The 17,072-nt window shown below is 45.3% G+C and overlaps 1 protein-coding gene across 1 annotated transcript in view; it reads right to left on the bottom strand.

Annotated features, from left to right (window-relative positions):
- The window catches only part of LOC144761537 (extracellular calcium-sensing receptor-like), a 225,735-nt gene that overhangs the window by 24,079 nt on the left and 184,584 nt on the right, over nucleotides 1-17,072 (bottom strand). Inside the window, exon 4 of the mRNA XM_078646854.1 lies at nucleotides 13,089-13,202. Coding sequence (XP_078502980.1) covers nucleotides 13,089-13,202 — 114 coding nt within the window. The remainder of the gene's footprint in view (nucleotides 1-13,088; nucleotides 13,203-17,072) is intronic.

Here is a 17,072-nt window from a genome sequence, read left to right as displayed (position 1 = left end):
AATTTACACATCTTTAGAATTATAAAAATACAATCTATTACAGACTGACAATAACAAAATCTATATTATATGCAACAATATTTATTACATTGATATTTTTTAGAATGATATTAAAAACAACACTAAAAACTATATTTTTACCTTTGATATTCCTGTCCACGATAAATTTGAAGTCCCGATATTCTTGACAAGGTTTTTCTGTAGCACAATATTTTTTATCCGATGTTTTGCCCAAACAACTCCCCACATATTCCAGAACATTCCCCTCCAAAATCTGTAATATTATCCACAGTTTGTTGTCTGTATGGCATTCTGGATAACAAAAAGAGGTGGGGTCTGCATACACCATACCAACCCGTTCTACCTCGCGTGTCTAGTTTTCAGAACTATCTGGGGTTGGTAGGTTTCCCTGTGTTCCGGCATTCCCTGACCCCAAATACCGCAGCTACACACAACGCCAGAAGGACTGAAGTTCAAAAGCAAAATCTTGAAGTTTCCACGTTACATTTTAGGGCCTTTCCTGTCAATGGTGAAAGTCCTATCCATAAAAGTGGTGCATCGTTTTTATCGAAAGAACAGGGGAAATCTGCGCTAGCCACCCTGCCTGTTTTTAAGTAACTCCTCTGCAGTTGATGCAATATTCAAGGAAATAATTACTGGAGCTAAATCCTAGAGGTAAGCAGGCTTCGGTTTGCCCAGTCATGGGGTGGGAAGGGAAGAAACAGAACTGTTTATGTCTGGTATGTAAGGCCATCATACCCACATTCATTGGACAAGGCGTGAAGCAGTTAGGGGGACCTAAAGTTAAAACAGCTATGAACAGGTCAGATACTAAAACCCTGTACTGTGCCCTTTTTAATGCTAGATTATTAGTCAAACATAGCAGCAAAAGCACTGAATTTATCGAGAATCAAGGACGTGACATGGGGGCATATTATCAACAACTAGCGATATTTATCACTAAGTAAGCTTAGCGAATTTTTTTTATCGTTTATCTCCAATGCGAAAAAATTTCCGGTGATAGCGGCGAAATGCGCGAATATCGCTGGAAATACACCGATATTCAGGCATTATCGCTAATAGGGTCTTAACCTGAATATCCACCTCCCATTGGATATACAGGCTAAGAAGTAGTCTGAGCAGGCGTTGATAATAGGCGATAGCGATGTTAGCGACTGCTTTCAGTCCCTACCAGTTTGGGTACGCCCACTTTGCATGTCATTAGCGATAAATATCGCTAACATGCAAAGCGGGCCCCAAACCGCTCGCTATCGCCTACAAGCTGTCGCTAACTGTTGTTAGCGACAGCTTGCTAATAGGGCGATAAAATTATCGCCGCTTTGCAGCCGAAAGCAGCCGCTAAAGTGGCGATAATCTCATATCGCCCGCCTTGATAATATGCCCCATAATTTTCATCACAGAGATTTGGGCTGACGCTCTGTCTGGTCCCTGCCTGGTAGAAGCTACGCCACGAGGTTGCGGGATATTTATGTTGGACAGGAAAGACAGGAAAGGCGGAGGCCTGGCCATTCTCTACCGGGAGTCGCTTATTGGTAATTTCTCTTCCTTACAACAGAATTCAGAGTACACTACATAGGAAAGAGACAGCAGTGAATCACATCTTACACTACAGGAGTGCACATCCACCTTCCACCCAGGAAGCTATCCCTTATGGAGAGCTGCTACGCATCCGTAGAAGCTGCAGTGAGGAGGCCAACTTTGTGTCTCAAGCCAAACTAGCTACTGACAGACTCAAGAGGAAGGGGTACGACCAGCAAACCTTACATGCAGCGGAACATCGAGCTATTAATACCAGTAGGAAAGTCACTTTAGTCAACAAAAAGAAAAGTGTCCAGGAGGAGGGTAAGCAACGACAGCCCTTCATTACCATGCGTTCAGCTGGGAGCTGTCACTCAGCTGTCACTAAGGAGGCACCAGGACGGTGACCGTCCTGGTGCCTCCAGAAGCGGTCGCTCCCCACGCTCCCTGCTCAGTGGTATCGTTGGCTGCACTAATTTGATTTGCTCCGCTTGCTGCTGCTTGCCATAGCGCTATCGAGTGTTTTGCAACTATTAATAGCGATCTCCATACTTAAGAATTGCTTGACTCATATGCGCAGGCTCACTGTTCTAAATCAGCGCTTTGACCCTAATTAGCAATGCTCGTTTCTGTGACTTTATCTTTGTAGCGCTTATTGTTTGCATTGTTTGCTGATCTCGTATTGCTCTGTGTGCCCCATCCTGTTCCCGGTTTTCACTCCACTGCCATCTTGTTGTTATTGTGCCTCTGAGACCGTCCTCTCCGACCCGATCCCGCCTCCCAGCTGATCCTCCCTCGCCCCTCCCCCCCTCCACTACCCACTTATGTCAGATGCGTTACCGCGCAGCGGTCACGCCCCATGCGCGCCGAAGGTGCCCCAAAGGTAAGCCCGTCTACGCCCGTCCGGGCCTGGCCCGCGCCCAGCGCCAGACCCCCTGGCCCCCGTCCCACCCACCCCACCCGCATTACATACGACGCCTCCGCCCTCTTAGCCCTAAACCCCGGTCGACTCCCCAACTGCGCCCAAGCCGTTCCTGGACACACCCATGGACCCTTCACATGCAACTCCTGCAAGTATGACGGCACCAAGACCTACTCCTCATCCACTAACACCAAACAGAGATCTGACACCAACCACCTAAAATGCATCCTGATCAACACCCGCTCGGTCCACAGGCACGCCATCGACCTTTGGAATCTACTAAACACCATCTCTCCGGACGTCGCCTTCCTAACAGAAACATGGATGAACGCCTCCTCAGCCCCAGACATCACCATTGCCATCCCGGAAGGCTACAAGATCATCCGAAAAGACCGCACCCACCAAACAGGAGGAGGCATCGCTATCGTCCATAAGAATTCCATCCGCATCTCAACCAGCTCAGACGTCAACCTCACTAGCGCCGAACACCTTCACTGCCAGATCTACACCGACCCCAAGACCACACTCAGAGGCACCCTCCTCTACAGACCACCAGGACCCCGGGAACAATTCAGTGAAGACATCACTGACTTTATCACCCCACACGCCCTCCCCTCCGAGGACTACATTCTATTGGGAGACCTCAATTTCCACCTGGAAAAGAGCAATGACAGCAACGCCACCACCCTTCTGGACAATCTCGCCAACCTCGGACTCAAACAACTTGTTAATACCCCCACTCACTACGCAGGTCACACACTCGACCCTATCTTCACCTCCAGCAAGCATATCTCCTTCAGTCACACCACAGTTCTCCATTGGACGGACCACAGCTGCGTTCACTTTGTCTACAAAAAGACCACAACCCACTACCATCCTCAACCTACTCTGCGAAGAAACTGGAACAAACTCACCATCGACCAGATCTCCTCATCGCTTCTTCAAAACCCCCCTGCCCACTCTTCGAACCCCAACCAAGCAGCCATTAACCTCACTCAATGGCTAACCAACAGCGCCGACAACCTAGCACCTCTGAAAAAACGTCAAATCAAACTAGGCAGCAAAAACGCCCCCTGGTTCAACGATGATCTTAAGAAATCCAAGAAACTCTGTCGCTCCCTTGAGAAGGCCTGGAAAAAAGACCCAAACACCAGCACCAGGGACGCCTTCAAAAACGCCACCCGCATACCCCACCAACTGATCCGGACTGCCAAGAAAGCCACATTCAAAGACCGACTAGACAACAACGCCCACAACAGCAAGGGATTATTCAACATCGTCAAGGAGTTTACCAACCCTACTGCCAACTCCAACGACATCACCCCCTCTCAAACCCTTTGCGACTCCCTAGCTTCGTTCTTCCATGACAAAATCGCAGACATCCACAACAGCTTCGACAACCAACCCGGAGACCAACCCGCCCAACCTTCTGCCGTACCTTCACCCCCCTTGAACATCCTTAATGACTGGAACCCAATCTCCACTGAGGACACCATCCGCCTGATGAACTCCATCCACTCAGGATCCCCCACAGACCCATGCCCTCACCACATCTTCAACAAAGCAGACTCCATCATAGCACCACACCTCCGAGACGTCATCAACTGCTCCCTCAACTCCGCCACCTTCCCGGAAAGCTGGAAACACGCCGAACTCAGCGCCCTTCTGAAAAAACCCACAGCTGACCCCACCGAACTCAAAAACTACTGCCCCATCTCGCTCCTTCCATTCCCGGCCAAAGTCATCGAGAAAGCTGTCAACAACCAGCTCGCCGCCTTCCTCGAAACCAACAAATCCCTCAACTCCTCGCAGTCCGGCTTCCGAGCCAAACACAGCACTGAGACCGCCCTCATCGCAGCAACAGACGACATTCGAACTCTACTGGACAATGGAGACACAGTCGCCCTCATCCTCCTCGACCTCTCCGCAGCCTTCGACACAGTCTGTCATAGCACCCTGTTACAACGCCTCAGAAACATCGGAATCCAAGGAAAAGCACTGGAATGGATCACCTCGTTCCTTGCCGGAAGAACTCAGAGAGTCCGCCTTCCACCATTCAAGTCAGAGGCCACTGAAGTCATTTGCGGCGTGCCACAAGGATCTTCACTCAGCCCCACCCTCTTCAACGTATACATGAGCCCCCTCGCGGCCATCGCACGCCAACACAACCTCAACATCGTCTCCTACGCTGATGACACTCAACTGATCCTCTCACTCACCAAAGACCCTAACACCGCCAAAACCAACCTACATGAAGGGATGAAAGAAGTAGCCGATGAAGCACAGCCGTCTGAAACTTAATTCAGACAAAACAGAAGTCCTTATCTTAGGTATCTCTCCCTCCGCCTGGGACGACTCTTGGTGGCCAGAGGCCCTTGGAAAAGCACCCATCCCGACGGACCACGCACGGAACCTGGGCGTCATCCTGGACTCCTCACTCTCGATGACCAGACAAGTCAACGCCGTTTCATCATCTTGCTTCAACATTCTTCGCATGCTCAAAAAACATTTTGCTGGATCCCCACCGAAACTAGGAAAACGGTCACCCACGCACTGGTCACGAGCCGCCTGGACTACGGAAACACCCTTTACGCCGGTACCACCGCAAAACTTCAGAAAAAACTCCAACGCATCCAGAACGCATCAGCCAGACTCATACTAGACATCCCGCGTAAAGACCACATTTCTGGTCACCTGAAAAACCTGCACTGGCTCCCCGTCAATAAGAGGATTACTTTCCGCCTCCTAACCCACGCACACAAAGCACTTTACGAACTCGGACCCGAATGCCTCAACACACGACTGTCCTTCTACACCCCCTCCCGTCAGCTGCGCTCTTCCAACCAAGCCTTCGCTGCCATACCCCGCATCAACAAAACCACCATGGGGGGAAGATCCTTCTCCTACCTGGCAGCTAAAACCTGGAACTCACTCCCCATTCACCTTCGCCTCACTCAGAACCACCTAGCATTCAGAAAGCAACTAAAAACCTGGATATTCGACATGTAATTCCCCACCCTTCTTCAAGCGCCTTGAGACCCTCTGGGTATGTAGCCGCTATATAAATTAATTGACTTGACTTGACTTGACTCAGGCAGCTGGAAGCTAGATGGATCTGTAATTTACGAACCACCACACAGGGTCTTAATGCGGACAATGAGATGCATCATTTTGTCTGAGATCAACCTATAAAATCCATAGTTCTCACCGTATCCAATGTATCTAATGTTAATAATATGCGGACGGTTAATTCCTTAGCCTACCATAACCTTGTGAGAATGTTTTGGTGTTCTAACGTCTGCTATGGGCACTGTAACCATATTGCCCTTATCATGTTTCTTGTTACCCCCATGCGGGCGGAGGGTTTTCTATCCTGCCTCAACTGCTTCTGAAATTATATGGCCTTACATGGTTACTGCTCACTGACTTGTCATTGTGGTTCTGATTAGAACATGTCAATCAGGACAAATTGAGAGCGGAACATTATGACCCCGACATTGCATGTCTACTTAGAACAGGAACGGAATTAGAGGAACTGCTTTTAAAATATTGTCACCACTTTGTTTATAAACTTCAAAATTGCGCTGTGCACACTCACCCCCTGAGGCTGCTCTGACTATTAGAACGCCTAGCATCTTCCTGATCACGTGACCTCTAGGAGGGCCGAGGCAACCGGCAGCCACAAATGCCAGCTACAAAGCGGGTGCGCCGAAGGCGCGCCAAAGGCAAGCCCGTCCACGCCCTGCCGGGTCCAGGGCCCATGCATTCTGCCCAAATACTTAAATACTTCTCCCAGGAACTGAGAGCAATGCACTCTGAATCGTCTGTAGCTGCAAGCACTTTGTTAACTAGACTACTAAACAATAACATTAGAGACAGTAAGCTGCTTGGTAGTTACACGCTGCTGTTAGCGCGAGGGATCCTCTGTTCTTTATTTTAACAAGCAGGCTGATCACTCTATTTTTAGGGTCTACGCTTTTCTTCCTATTGTGACTCTGCATCTTTCGTTTGTCTCAGCGCTGGGACACTCTTTTGAGTAGCTGTGCGCTTTAAAAATCCCCCCTTAACATAACATAACATAACATAACATAACATAACATAACATAACATCTATAATAAAAGAACAGCCTTCCCTGAGATCCAGCCGCCCCACAAGCCTCGCCAACAACTAAAACATGTAAACACAGAACATGAGGTACTATCATTATGTTATTTCAGTACTCACTCCTTAGTAAAGCACCAACTAGAAATCTTTGACCTCCTCGACACAGTTAGACCGGATATTCTTTTTCTTACGGAAACTTGGTTAACCACAGAATCTACACCCGACATTATAGCTGCACTACCTAATGAATATTACATCTTGCAAACTAACCGCTCTACAGGTAAGCCTGGCAGCGGAGTTGCAGCAATCATTCACAAAAAAACTGAACTTCTCTGCCCTTACTCCACTCATCCTACCGACCATAGGAAACACCGTGCCCCAACCCGAATCAAAGTTAGCCCCTATTATCTGTATACTTATTTACACCCCCCCCCCCAACATATGCCCTTGTTCCCCCACCTCCCGAGAGAACAATTAGCACCCCTAGTCACCGACCACACATGTATTCTGCTGACGGGGGATTTCAACAATTGGGCTAGGGACCCCCAAGGAGGACCACACTCAAGTGAACTGACCGAATCACTCGAATTTCTGAACTTCACCCAACAAATTTCCTGCCCCATTCACATCAAAGGTTACACCCTCAACCAACTATGGATCTCCAAATTATCAGTCTCAGCTCTATCTATACAGCCCTGTGCCTGGTCAGACCACATTCTTATAAAATTCAGTCTAAAACTCCCAAGCACCAGCAAACTACCACCCTTAAAGGGCGGCACAGCTAGAAAATGGAACACCATAGACAACGTTGAATTTATCAATTCCCTCAGAAACACTGCACCCACCCCTAATCAAGATATTCACCACCATGAGGAGTCCTTCTCTAACTGGCTCTTAGCAGCCAGCAATACCCACGCCCCCCCAAACAAATCATACTCACCCGCCAACACGATGCTCAGAGGTGGTTTTCACCCGATCTAAAATCTCAAAAACGCTCTCTGCGCCAAATAGAGAGGAAATGGAGGTAGAACTATTCATTAGAAAGAAAGCACAACTATGTCAAAGCCACAAACGAATACAAAAATCCATTATCACTGCAAAAGCAACCTATTTCTCATCTTGCATCCTTAATGCCAGTAACCAATCTAAAGAAATATTCTCAATTGTAGATGAGCTATCAAACCCAGAGAGAGTATTAAACACACCAAAACCCTCTCAAGCCTTTTGCGACTCCTAAAACACATATTTCATTGATAAAATAAATATTATCAAAGCAAGCATCACTCCCACATTAATAAACAATAATGGCTCACCTACCATTAGAAACCCCCAAACTATCGACCAATTCCCCCCTATTGACACTGAGACTTTATGCCAATTATTGGCCAAAATTAAAACAGGCTCTCCTCGGGATCACTGCCCCCCCCCCATGTCCTGAGAACAGCCTTCTCAGCTTTTCCAGACCCAGCTCTCGCCTTCCTTAATGTGGCTAGTTGCCTATCTAATTTTCTGGAACAGACAGGATTTCTCGATCCCTGTCAAGCTGGCTTCCGCCCAGCACACTCAACCAAAACTGTGATGTTAGCTGTACTTGATTCCCTATGTGAAAAAGCAGATACAGGTACACCACAGGCCTTGGAATTGCTCGATCTCTTGGCGGCCTTTGATACGGTCGCCACGGGATCAAAGAGGCCGGTATCAGAGGCCCAGCTATCCACTGGATTAAATCCTTTTCGAACAACCGCTCCCAGGCAGTCCGTTCTGCCCGTTCACCGCCCCCAAACTAACAACTACTTGTGGGGTCCCACAGGGCTCATCCCTTTCCCACCACTTGTTTAACATCTACCTTCACCCACTAATAAGTGTCCTCAAGAAGAGAGGAATCACCACGTTCAATTATGCGGACGATGTCCAACTCCTATTCCAGATCGACAATCCCCCCCAGTCAATCTCTGACTTCAAAGACACTATGATCTTCATCCGCTCATGGATGGATCACAACCATTTAAAGATGAACCCCAGTAAAACTGAACTCATTTTGATAGGTGCGGCACAAACCCTCTGGGGCCCAAGCAAGTGGCCAAACAATCTAGGTCCTCCCCCCCACTCCCGCTACTTCAGTAAAAAGCCTTGGGGTCACCATAAGCAATGATCTGTCCCTGAAAGCACACATAGGCACCGTGATTTCTACCTGCTTCCTTCAATTACACAAGATCAGAAAAATCAGCAGGCTGCTATCCCAAACTGCACTGATCCAGGTCGTAATTGCCCTGGTCTTATCCCGGCTTGATTACACTAACGCTATCTTTCTGGGACTTCCAATTGGACTTACCAAACGACTACAACTAGTGCAAAATCAAGCGGCCAGACTTATCTACCAACAACCCAGACGGCAAAACGCCTCCCCCCTCTTAAAAAAACTGCACTGGCCACTGATCCCCCAGCGGTGTGCCTTCAAAATCGCCTGTCTGGTGTTTAAATCCTTAAATAATCACAGTCCCAAATTCATCACTGACCGCATCTCCTGCTACACACCCTCACGCGACCTACGTTCAGCCCACCTTCACCTCCTCACAGTACCCACCTTCAAACTGAAGCATCAAGGGGGCTGTAGGTCCGCAACCCTTGCCCCTAGACTATGGAATTCCATCCCACTGGAAATCAGACTGAGTACTAACCTTATTAAATTCAGAAAGTCTCTCAAAACTTGGCTTCTCTTGCGCATATAAATAAGCTGTTCAGTCTAGCGATCCCTCTGCCTCATTAGCGCCAAGAAACCAACCGGTGAACGAGCGCTCTACAAGTCCCTTATAACATAACATTATAACATAACAAGCATTGGCATAGGCAATAGGTCTAGTCTTTGGGACCTTATGTGTTTAGCCAGAACTTTTGGCTATGTTGTAGAGCATTGTGGATGCTGTGCATTATGTTGAAAACTTATAATAAAAAGTGTTAAGCATTTTATACAAACAAAGGCAACATTATATGCAACTGAAAAACCTGATTAAAAAAAGATTTTAACATAAAAATTGTCTTCTACTTTTTTTGTGCTTTTACTGCTGGCAACTACTTCCTGCCTGTTCTCATGCTTGTTTGTTATAATTTTTTTGTTATGGGGGAGCGGGACATGAATAACGGGGGAGTGGATGTTTGAAAACAGTAATTTAATTAGAACACGAGCAGCGGACAGACACTAGGGGAGAATCAACAGATGCCAGATTCCAAAGGCAGACTGACGTGATGCTTAGGTGGTGCGCGGATGCAAAATGGTGGTGGTGAATGATGCTTGGTGCTCAGGTGGTGACACTATATGGTGCGTATTGGAGGTACGTTGTGGATTGTGGAGTTTTGGAGTTGCAATATGTTGTTTGGGGTGTAATTATGTGGTGTGTATTGGAAATGTGTGGAGTTGAATTGTGAGGCCTGGAACGGTGGTGTTCTGTGAAATTACGCTTAGTGAAATTGTGTCATGGTGTGGAGTGCATTTTGCATTAAGTGCAGTGTAATTGTGTAGCATATAATTATGTGGCACGGAGTGGTATTGTGTGGAGTGTATGTTGCATTCAGTAGAGTGTAATTATGGGGTGTGTAATTATGTGGCACTGAGTGGTATTTGGAGTGTATGTTGCATTGAGTGCAGTGTAAATATGTAGCATAAGATATAATTATGTGGCACTGAGTGGTATTGTGTGGAGTGTGTGTTGTATTCAGTAGAGTGTAATTATGTGGTGTGTAATTATGTGGCACTGAGTGGTATTTGGAGTGTATGTTGCATTGAGTGCAGTATAATTATGTGGCGTGTAATTATGTGTCACTGAGTGGTATTTGGAGTGTATGTTGCATTGAGTGTAGTATAATTATGTGGTGTGTAATTATGTGTCACTGAGTGGTATTTGGAGTGTATGTTGCATTGAGTGCAGTGTAATTATGTGGCGTGCAACTGGTGCACAGACATAATATCGACTCAAAAATATCGTTTGGACATAATATCGACTCCAAAATATCGTTTGGACAAAATATCGACAGGACAGAATATCGACAGCCAAAATATCGTTTTTAAGGTAAGTGAAGTAATATCGTTTTTATTTTTAGGGTTCAGGGTCAGTTTTGGGTTTTTGGGTAAAGGGGTATTTTTAGGGTTCAGGGTCAGTTTTGGGTTTTTGGGTAAAGGGGTATTTTTAGGGTTCAGGGTCAGTTTTCAGTTTTTTGGGCAAAGGGGTATTTTTAGGGTTCAGGGTCAGTTTTCAGTTTTTGGGTACAGGGGTATTTTTAGGGTTCAGGGTCAGTTTTCAGTTTTTGGGTATTATTTTATTATATTTTATTACTATATATATATGTTTAATAAATATGAAATTAAAAAAATATTTATTTAACTTTCATTAATTATTTAATTATTATAAGTTAATTTAAGTAATTTTAAGTATATTTTAGTAATTAATTATTAATATTAATTTAATTTAACACTGTTTTTAGTAAATACAATATTTTTTACAACTATATTTTTGTAAACGATATTTTTAACTCGATATTTTTGTACTTACCTGTTTGTAGATAGAAACTCGATATTTTGACTGTCGATATTTTCTCAACGATATTTTTGATGGTCGATATTCTGTCCGTCGATATTATTTCAGTGATCCGTGCAACTATGTGGCACATAATTACACTGAGTCTTTTTTGGAAGACAGGACACAATTTGTAGCCATGGATCCGTTCAAGTCTAATTTTTTTCAGCTTCCTTGTGGAGTTCCTCAGGGCTCATCTATAAGCCCTACTCTTTTTAATATTTACATCACTGCTTTCGCCCAAGTCGTAAAATCCTTCAGCTTTGCCTTAACTTCTTATGCTGATGACACGCAGATTGTCGTGGCAGTCATGAAACAACCTCATACCATCAGTAAGCAATTTAACGATTGCATGACAGCAGTTAGATCCTGGGTGAGCTTTAACTGTTTAAAGCTGAACTCCAATAAAACTGAGGTCATGCTCTTTGGAAACATCTGGTCCCCCAGTTGGTGGCCAGAAAATCTGGGTGACCTGCCTGAACCAGCTGAAAAAGTGAAAAATCTGGGGATAATTATAGACTGTAAGCTCTCCTTTGACAAAAAGATTAATGCCTTGACATCCTCCACATTCTTCATTTTAAGAAAAATCAAAAAGATTTTGCCATTCATCCCAGAAATCTCTCAAAAGTTGGTTATATCGGCCCTGGTGCTGGCCAGATTAGGATAGTGTAATGGTCTATACCTGAATCTTTGGGCCCAACATCTAAGAAAACTTAGGTACTGCAGAACACAGCAGCGAGAGTTCTCACAGGCACCCCCAAACATGTCTCAGTGAGGAAAACCATCAAGCAGCTGCACTGGGTGCCAGAAATGGAAAGGATTCAATTCAAGGCCCTGTTCTTTGCGTACAAAGCTTTACATAAACAAGAACCACAATATCTATGCCAGAAATTCAGATGGTACTCACCTAATCGACCGCTTAGATCTTCCAACTCTAGGACCATGGTGGCGCCAAAATTCAATAGAATGAATTGAGGCGGTAGAAGTTTCTATCTTGTAACCACAACCCTCTGAAACAAGCTGCCATTATCCATTCGATCAGCCACTTCCTTGCTCAATTTTAGACAGTTGCTGAAAACATTGCATTTCAGCAACTCCCATTTCTGGTAATGATATCGGCCTTCTGTACCGGTCAGCTAACTAGCGCCAAGACACCGTATGGTAACAGAGTGCTTTACAAATCTCCTACATTGACAATGACAAGACGTACCATCCATAACTTCAACAAAGTTTCTCTGGCGATCCAAACAAGCTGAAAGGTTTTTGGACTCCTTGACTATCTTCTCCACCTTCTGTCCAGCTCAATTTACTCTGGATAGAGCCATGGTGGGACATCGGATCAGCGCTCTGTCTGGCCCAGCATTAGCTTGGTAAAAACCTCTGGTAGCCACAGAAGACCTGTGCCTTACTAGCTATGCATCCTTTACTACAGCCTTCAGACAGATGTTTGAATGGCCAGGTTTGGAAACTTTAGTGAAAGAAGCTCTGTGTGACATCAGTTGGGTAATCAATATTTTCTGCAATGCATAACCCGCTTTTGCCAGTTAGAAGCTGACATCAAGTGGGATGAGCGGACACTGGTTACTCTCTTTCGCCGGGGGTCTTCACAAGAAAATAAAGGATGAATTGATACATTTGCCTCGCATAGATACTAGGGCAGCATTAATGGATCTTGCCCTGCCCGCAGAACACGACTCAACGAATGCAGATTTGAAAGACGCAAGCTCAGCATAATCCAGGAATGACTCGTCTCAATATCTGTAAGGCTGATACATCAATCTTTGAGAATTCTTGCTCTTCAGGAGAAGGACCTATGCAGATCGGGCTAGCTAGGGGAGCCTTTTCAGAGGTGGAATGAGAACATAGAAGAAAGCAGGATTATGTTTGTACTGTGGTTCCTGTTTCCATCTAATTCATAGTTGTCCTATACCCTGCAGAAGTCTTCGGGAAATACCAAATCCCATCTTCTGTGAGAGGGCAGGGACGGGATGGTCTGGAAAACCTTCCATTTGTTCATCAAAGGAACGGACGACTTCTCTATTTCTCTTGCCCTTGCATCTGGAATTACCTAATGGAAAAAAAGAGAAGGTGTTGGCCTTATTAGATTGTGGGGCAAGTGGGATCTACCTGGCTGAAAGGTGGGCTCAAGAGAAACAACTACTACGAGTTCCCAAGGAATCCCCTGAACAGGTTCACACAGATGACAGAACTCCATTGGTCTCTGGTCCGGTTTTGGTTATCTTTCGGAAAATATCAAGAGTGCCTATCATTTGACCTTTGCTGCTCCAAAACATGTTATGATAATGGGAATTCCTTGGCTGGTCAGACACAATCCGTACATCAATTGGGAGACAAGAATCATATCCTTATTGTCGCACTTTTGTCCGCATTTTCGTTATTTTACAGAATACTACTGGGCGCCGTAGTAAACGTCCATAGCCAAGGAAACTGAGTGTGATGCCATTCATTTCATACAGGGGTTTCCGGATCATTACCAGATGTATGCAGATATATTTCAGAAGCCTAAAGAAGTAACTTTGCCCCCTCACAGAGAATTTGAATTGTCCAATTGTTCTTGAAGCCACGGTTCCATTTGGCAGAGTATATTCACTTTCTGAAACCAAAAAAGAAACCCTAAGGCAGTATCTTGAGGAAAATATTCAAAATGGTCTGATCACATGGTCCTCATCTCTTGCTGGGGCCTCTCTCTTTATGGTACTCAAGAAGACTAATGATTTATGGCCATGTATAGACTTCAGAGGATTGAACAAAGTGACCATAAAAGATCAGTATCCCCTTCATCTGATGAAGCACATTTTAGAGTCAGTTAGATGAGCACAAATATACACCAAGCTAGCCCTTCGGGAAGCCTACCATCTCCTACGCATCGAAGGAGATGAGTGGAAGACCACCTTCAGAAACCCCTTAAGACACTTTGAATATCCTGTTATGCCCATTGGGTTAAGTAGTGCTCCATCCATTTTTTCAGAGATTCATGGATAACATGTTTGCAGACCTATTAAACAAGACTGTTGAGGTATATTTAGACAACATTTTTATTTAATCTTCGAATCCTACTTCCCATCACAATCATGTCAATAAAGTTCTTGACAGATTACGTTGAAAAAGTCTGTTCTGTAAGCCTAAAACATGTGAATATGATCAGCCTGAAGTGAAATATTTGGGATACTGTCTAAATAAAACTGGTATCGCCATGGAGCCACAGCAGGTATCAGCCATTTTTGATTTGCCTTCTCCTTCTTCTATTAAGGAAACCCAATGTTTTCTCGGGTTTGTGAATTTCTACCGAAGATTCATTGAAATTTTTGTCTGCCAGATTAGCCTCATATCTCAAACTCTCGAGAATGTTTTTGATATGGATTCAAGTGGACGGAAGCTTCCGAAATGACTTTTCAAAACTTATAGGCAGCCTTTACTCAGAGTCCCATTCTATGGCATTCCGATACCTCCAGAAAATTCATAGTTGAAACAGATGCCTCTGATAAGAGCAGTGGGAGCTGTCTTGCTTCAGCAACCAGAGGTTGATGGGTTAGAGCACCCTATTTTTTATCTGTCACACGTCCTATCTGACGCTGAGAGGAACTACTCCGTTCTTGAGCGTGAACTTTTCGCTATGAAGTTAGTCTGCAGTGAATGGAGACAGTTCCTCATGGGAACCAAGGAACCTCTCGAACTACAAAATGACTATTGGAGTCTACAGTGCCTTCATAACATCCAATGCTGGAATACTTGTCACACATGATGGGCCTACCTTTTGATCAATATGATTTCACCATCACCTATATTCCAGGGGCCTCATTTATGAGAAATGACGCATCGCTGCGTGAAAGCAGCGATGCTTCACTTCTCAGTGCGCCCTCCTTGCGTCATGATAGATGCGTCATATTTATAATATGACGCATCATGTCGCAAGGAGTTACAGATACGTCAGTATTTCTGACGTATCTGTAGGTGCAAAAGTGACGCATTGCTGGAGTGTGTCACAAAAGTGACACAACTCCAGCAATGGGTCCTTTCACATGGGGCAAGTCCCATGTTGTTAGTGCCTGCGTCAGTCTTACGCCCGCCATGAAGCAGGCGTAAGATTTTGACGCATTAGCGGCCAAGAAATGGCACAGTGAAATCTTATAGATTTCACTGCGTCACTTCCATGACCCTTTCTTGCGTCAATACGCCTCCCCTTGCATACATTATACCTGGCGCAGGTATAATGTGGCGCAGGGGTTTACAAAGTGACGCATCTACCTAGATGCGTCACTTTGTCAATATGGCGCCACAAGGCGCATTTTTTACACCACTGGTGCGTCACAAAAAGTGACGCACCGGCGGCGTAAAAGTGACGCACAGCCTTATAAATGAGGCCCCAGGTTTCCAGAACATTCTGGCAGATGCCCTTTCCCGACAATATCCTGAGAGTCCAACTCCTCTTCAGCAGAATATCCTAGACACAAAAGTATAATAATAACAACTCAGGGGCTGATTATGAGTCTGGCGGTCCATGGCCTCGCGGTGGCTGTGGTCCGGCCGCCGGAATATGACTTTCTGCATCGTTCCAGGATGTGGAACGCTGGCTGCGCCATGGGACTGCTGTTCCCTGATGGTGGCGTGGGGAGGGGCAATACAATATGCCGAGCAGGACTGGCACAGTCCAGCCGAGCATATTTCGAGTTCCTCCACGGACAGCCTTTTTATGGTGGTGAGCCCACCACAAAAAGGCTGGCAGTGGGGAAACAAAGGGGGCCCTACAGGGCCCCCATGCCCCCCTCGCCATGGGTATGAATTCAGGGGGAACAGCATTTGCGACCCTGTCTGCTTGCACCCCCAGTTCCAGCACGGCATGGACTTCACAGTCCATGCCGTGCTTGTACATATTTGCCATTCCCATTGCAGTGCCCTTTTTCTAGGCGATGCCGTAGGAACGGCAAAAGGACTGTTCTCTTGCACGAGTTCAACTCGTAACCAGGCGGGCGGTCTTTGCGCGGCTTTGGCAGTGCTGTGCCGGCACAGCACCGCCAAAGTGGAGTGGTGTGGCTCACTGGTTAGAGGCGGCAGACCCGTAAGCAGAGGACGGCCCGGGACCAGGGTTCGATTCCCGACGCGGCAGGGTCGTGGACCAGGGTCAGCGGGCTCGATAATTCTCGCCTCGGTGCCTACTCCAGTCAGGGACCACACTCGGCAACTCTGGGCATTAGCTTGCCTCATCTTCACAACGGCCCCCCAGACCGCCGGGGATGCTTGGTCGCACCTTAGAGATACCCATTAGGGACCATCTCTCAGGGTGAGCCAGGACGGGTTCCCCAGCGGTCGAAGCGCGGAGATACTCCTCCGGGAGTTGATTCTAGCGCTATATAAACCCACAATCAATCAATCACAATCAAAGTCATAATCAGGCCCTCAGTCTTTTCTAGATAGAGTCCAGTCAGTATTTGGACAAAATATTGATTAAAAAATATCATGTTACACAAATATCATGTAAAGTATATTGTGACACAAAAACATTGTTGAATTTAATACCATTGTCAAAAATATTTTTTTAGCTGTTGTTTAAAATATTGATGTATTGAATATCAATGTAGTTTATATTTTTGGTAATAATATCATTTTTGGTGGTAACTAGTGTGTTTTATTTTGTATTTTTGATCTATATTTTTTTATATTATTGTTGTTTAACATTTGAATAATATGTGTTTATAAGAAAGTTGCTTTTCTAATTGAAATTGCTTAAATATAGTATTTTTTATGTGTATAAATATATTTTAGGATCAGGATGTTGGTTTTTTGGGGGATAAGGGTGGGGAGGTTTTAAAGTGTTATAAAAATTAATTTATAAAAAGAATACTGTAATTTTGTCCACAAAATATTGTTATTGTTACTTGAAAAATCAAAATTTATCATGACTTTTTTAAAATTTAAAACA

Source organism: Lissotriton helveticus, chromosome 6, assembly GCF_964261635.1.
Source record: "Lissotriton helveticus chromosome 6, aLisHel1.1, whole genome shotgun sequence".
NCBI lineage: Eukaryota > Metazoa > Chordata > Amphibia > Caudata > Salamandridae > Lissotriton > Lissotriton helveticus.
The sequence above is the reverse complement of the archived record's forward strand: the minus strand, read 5'-3'. Positions and strand labels throughout refer to the sequence as shown.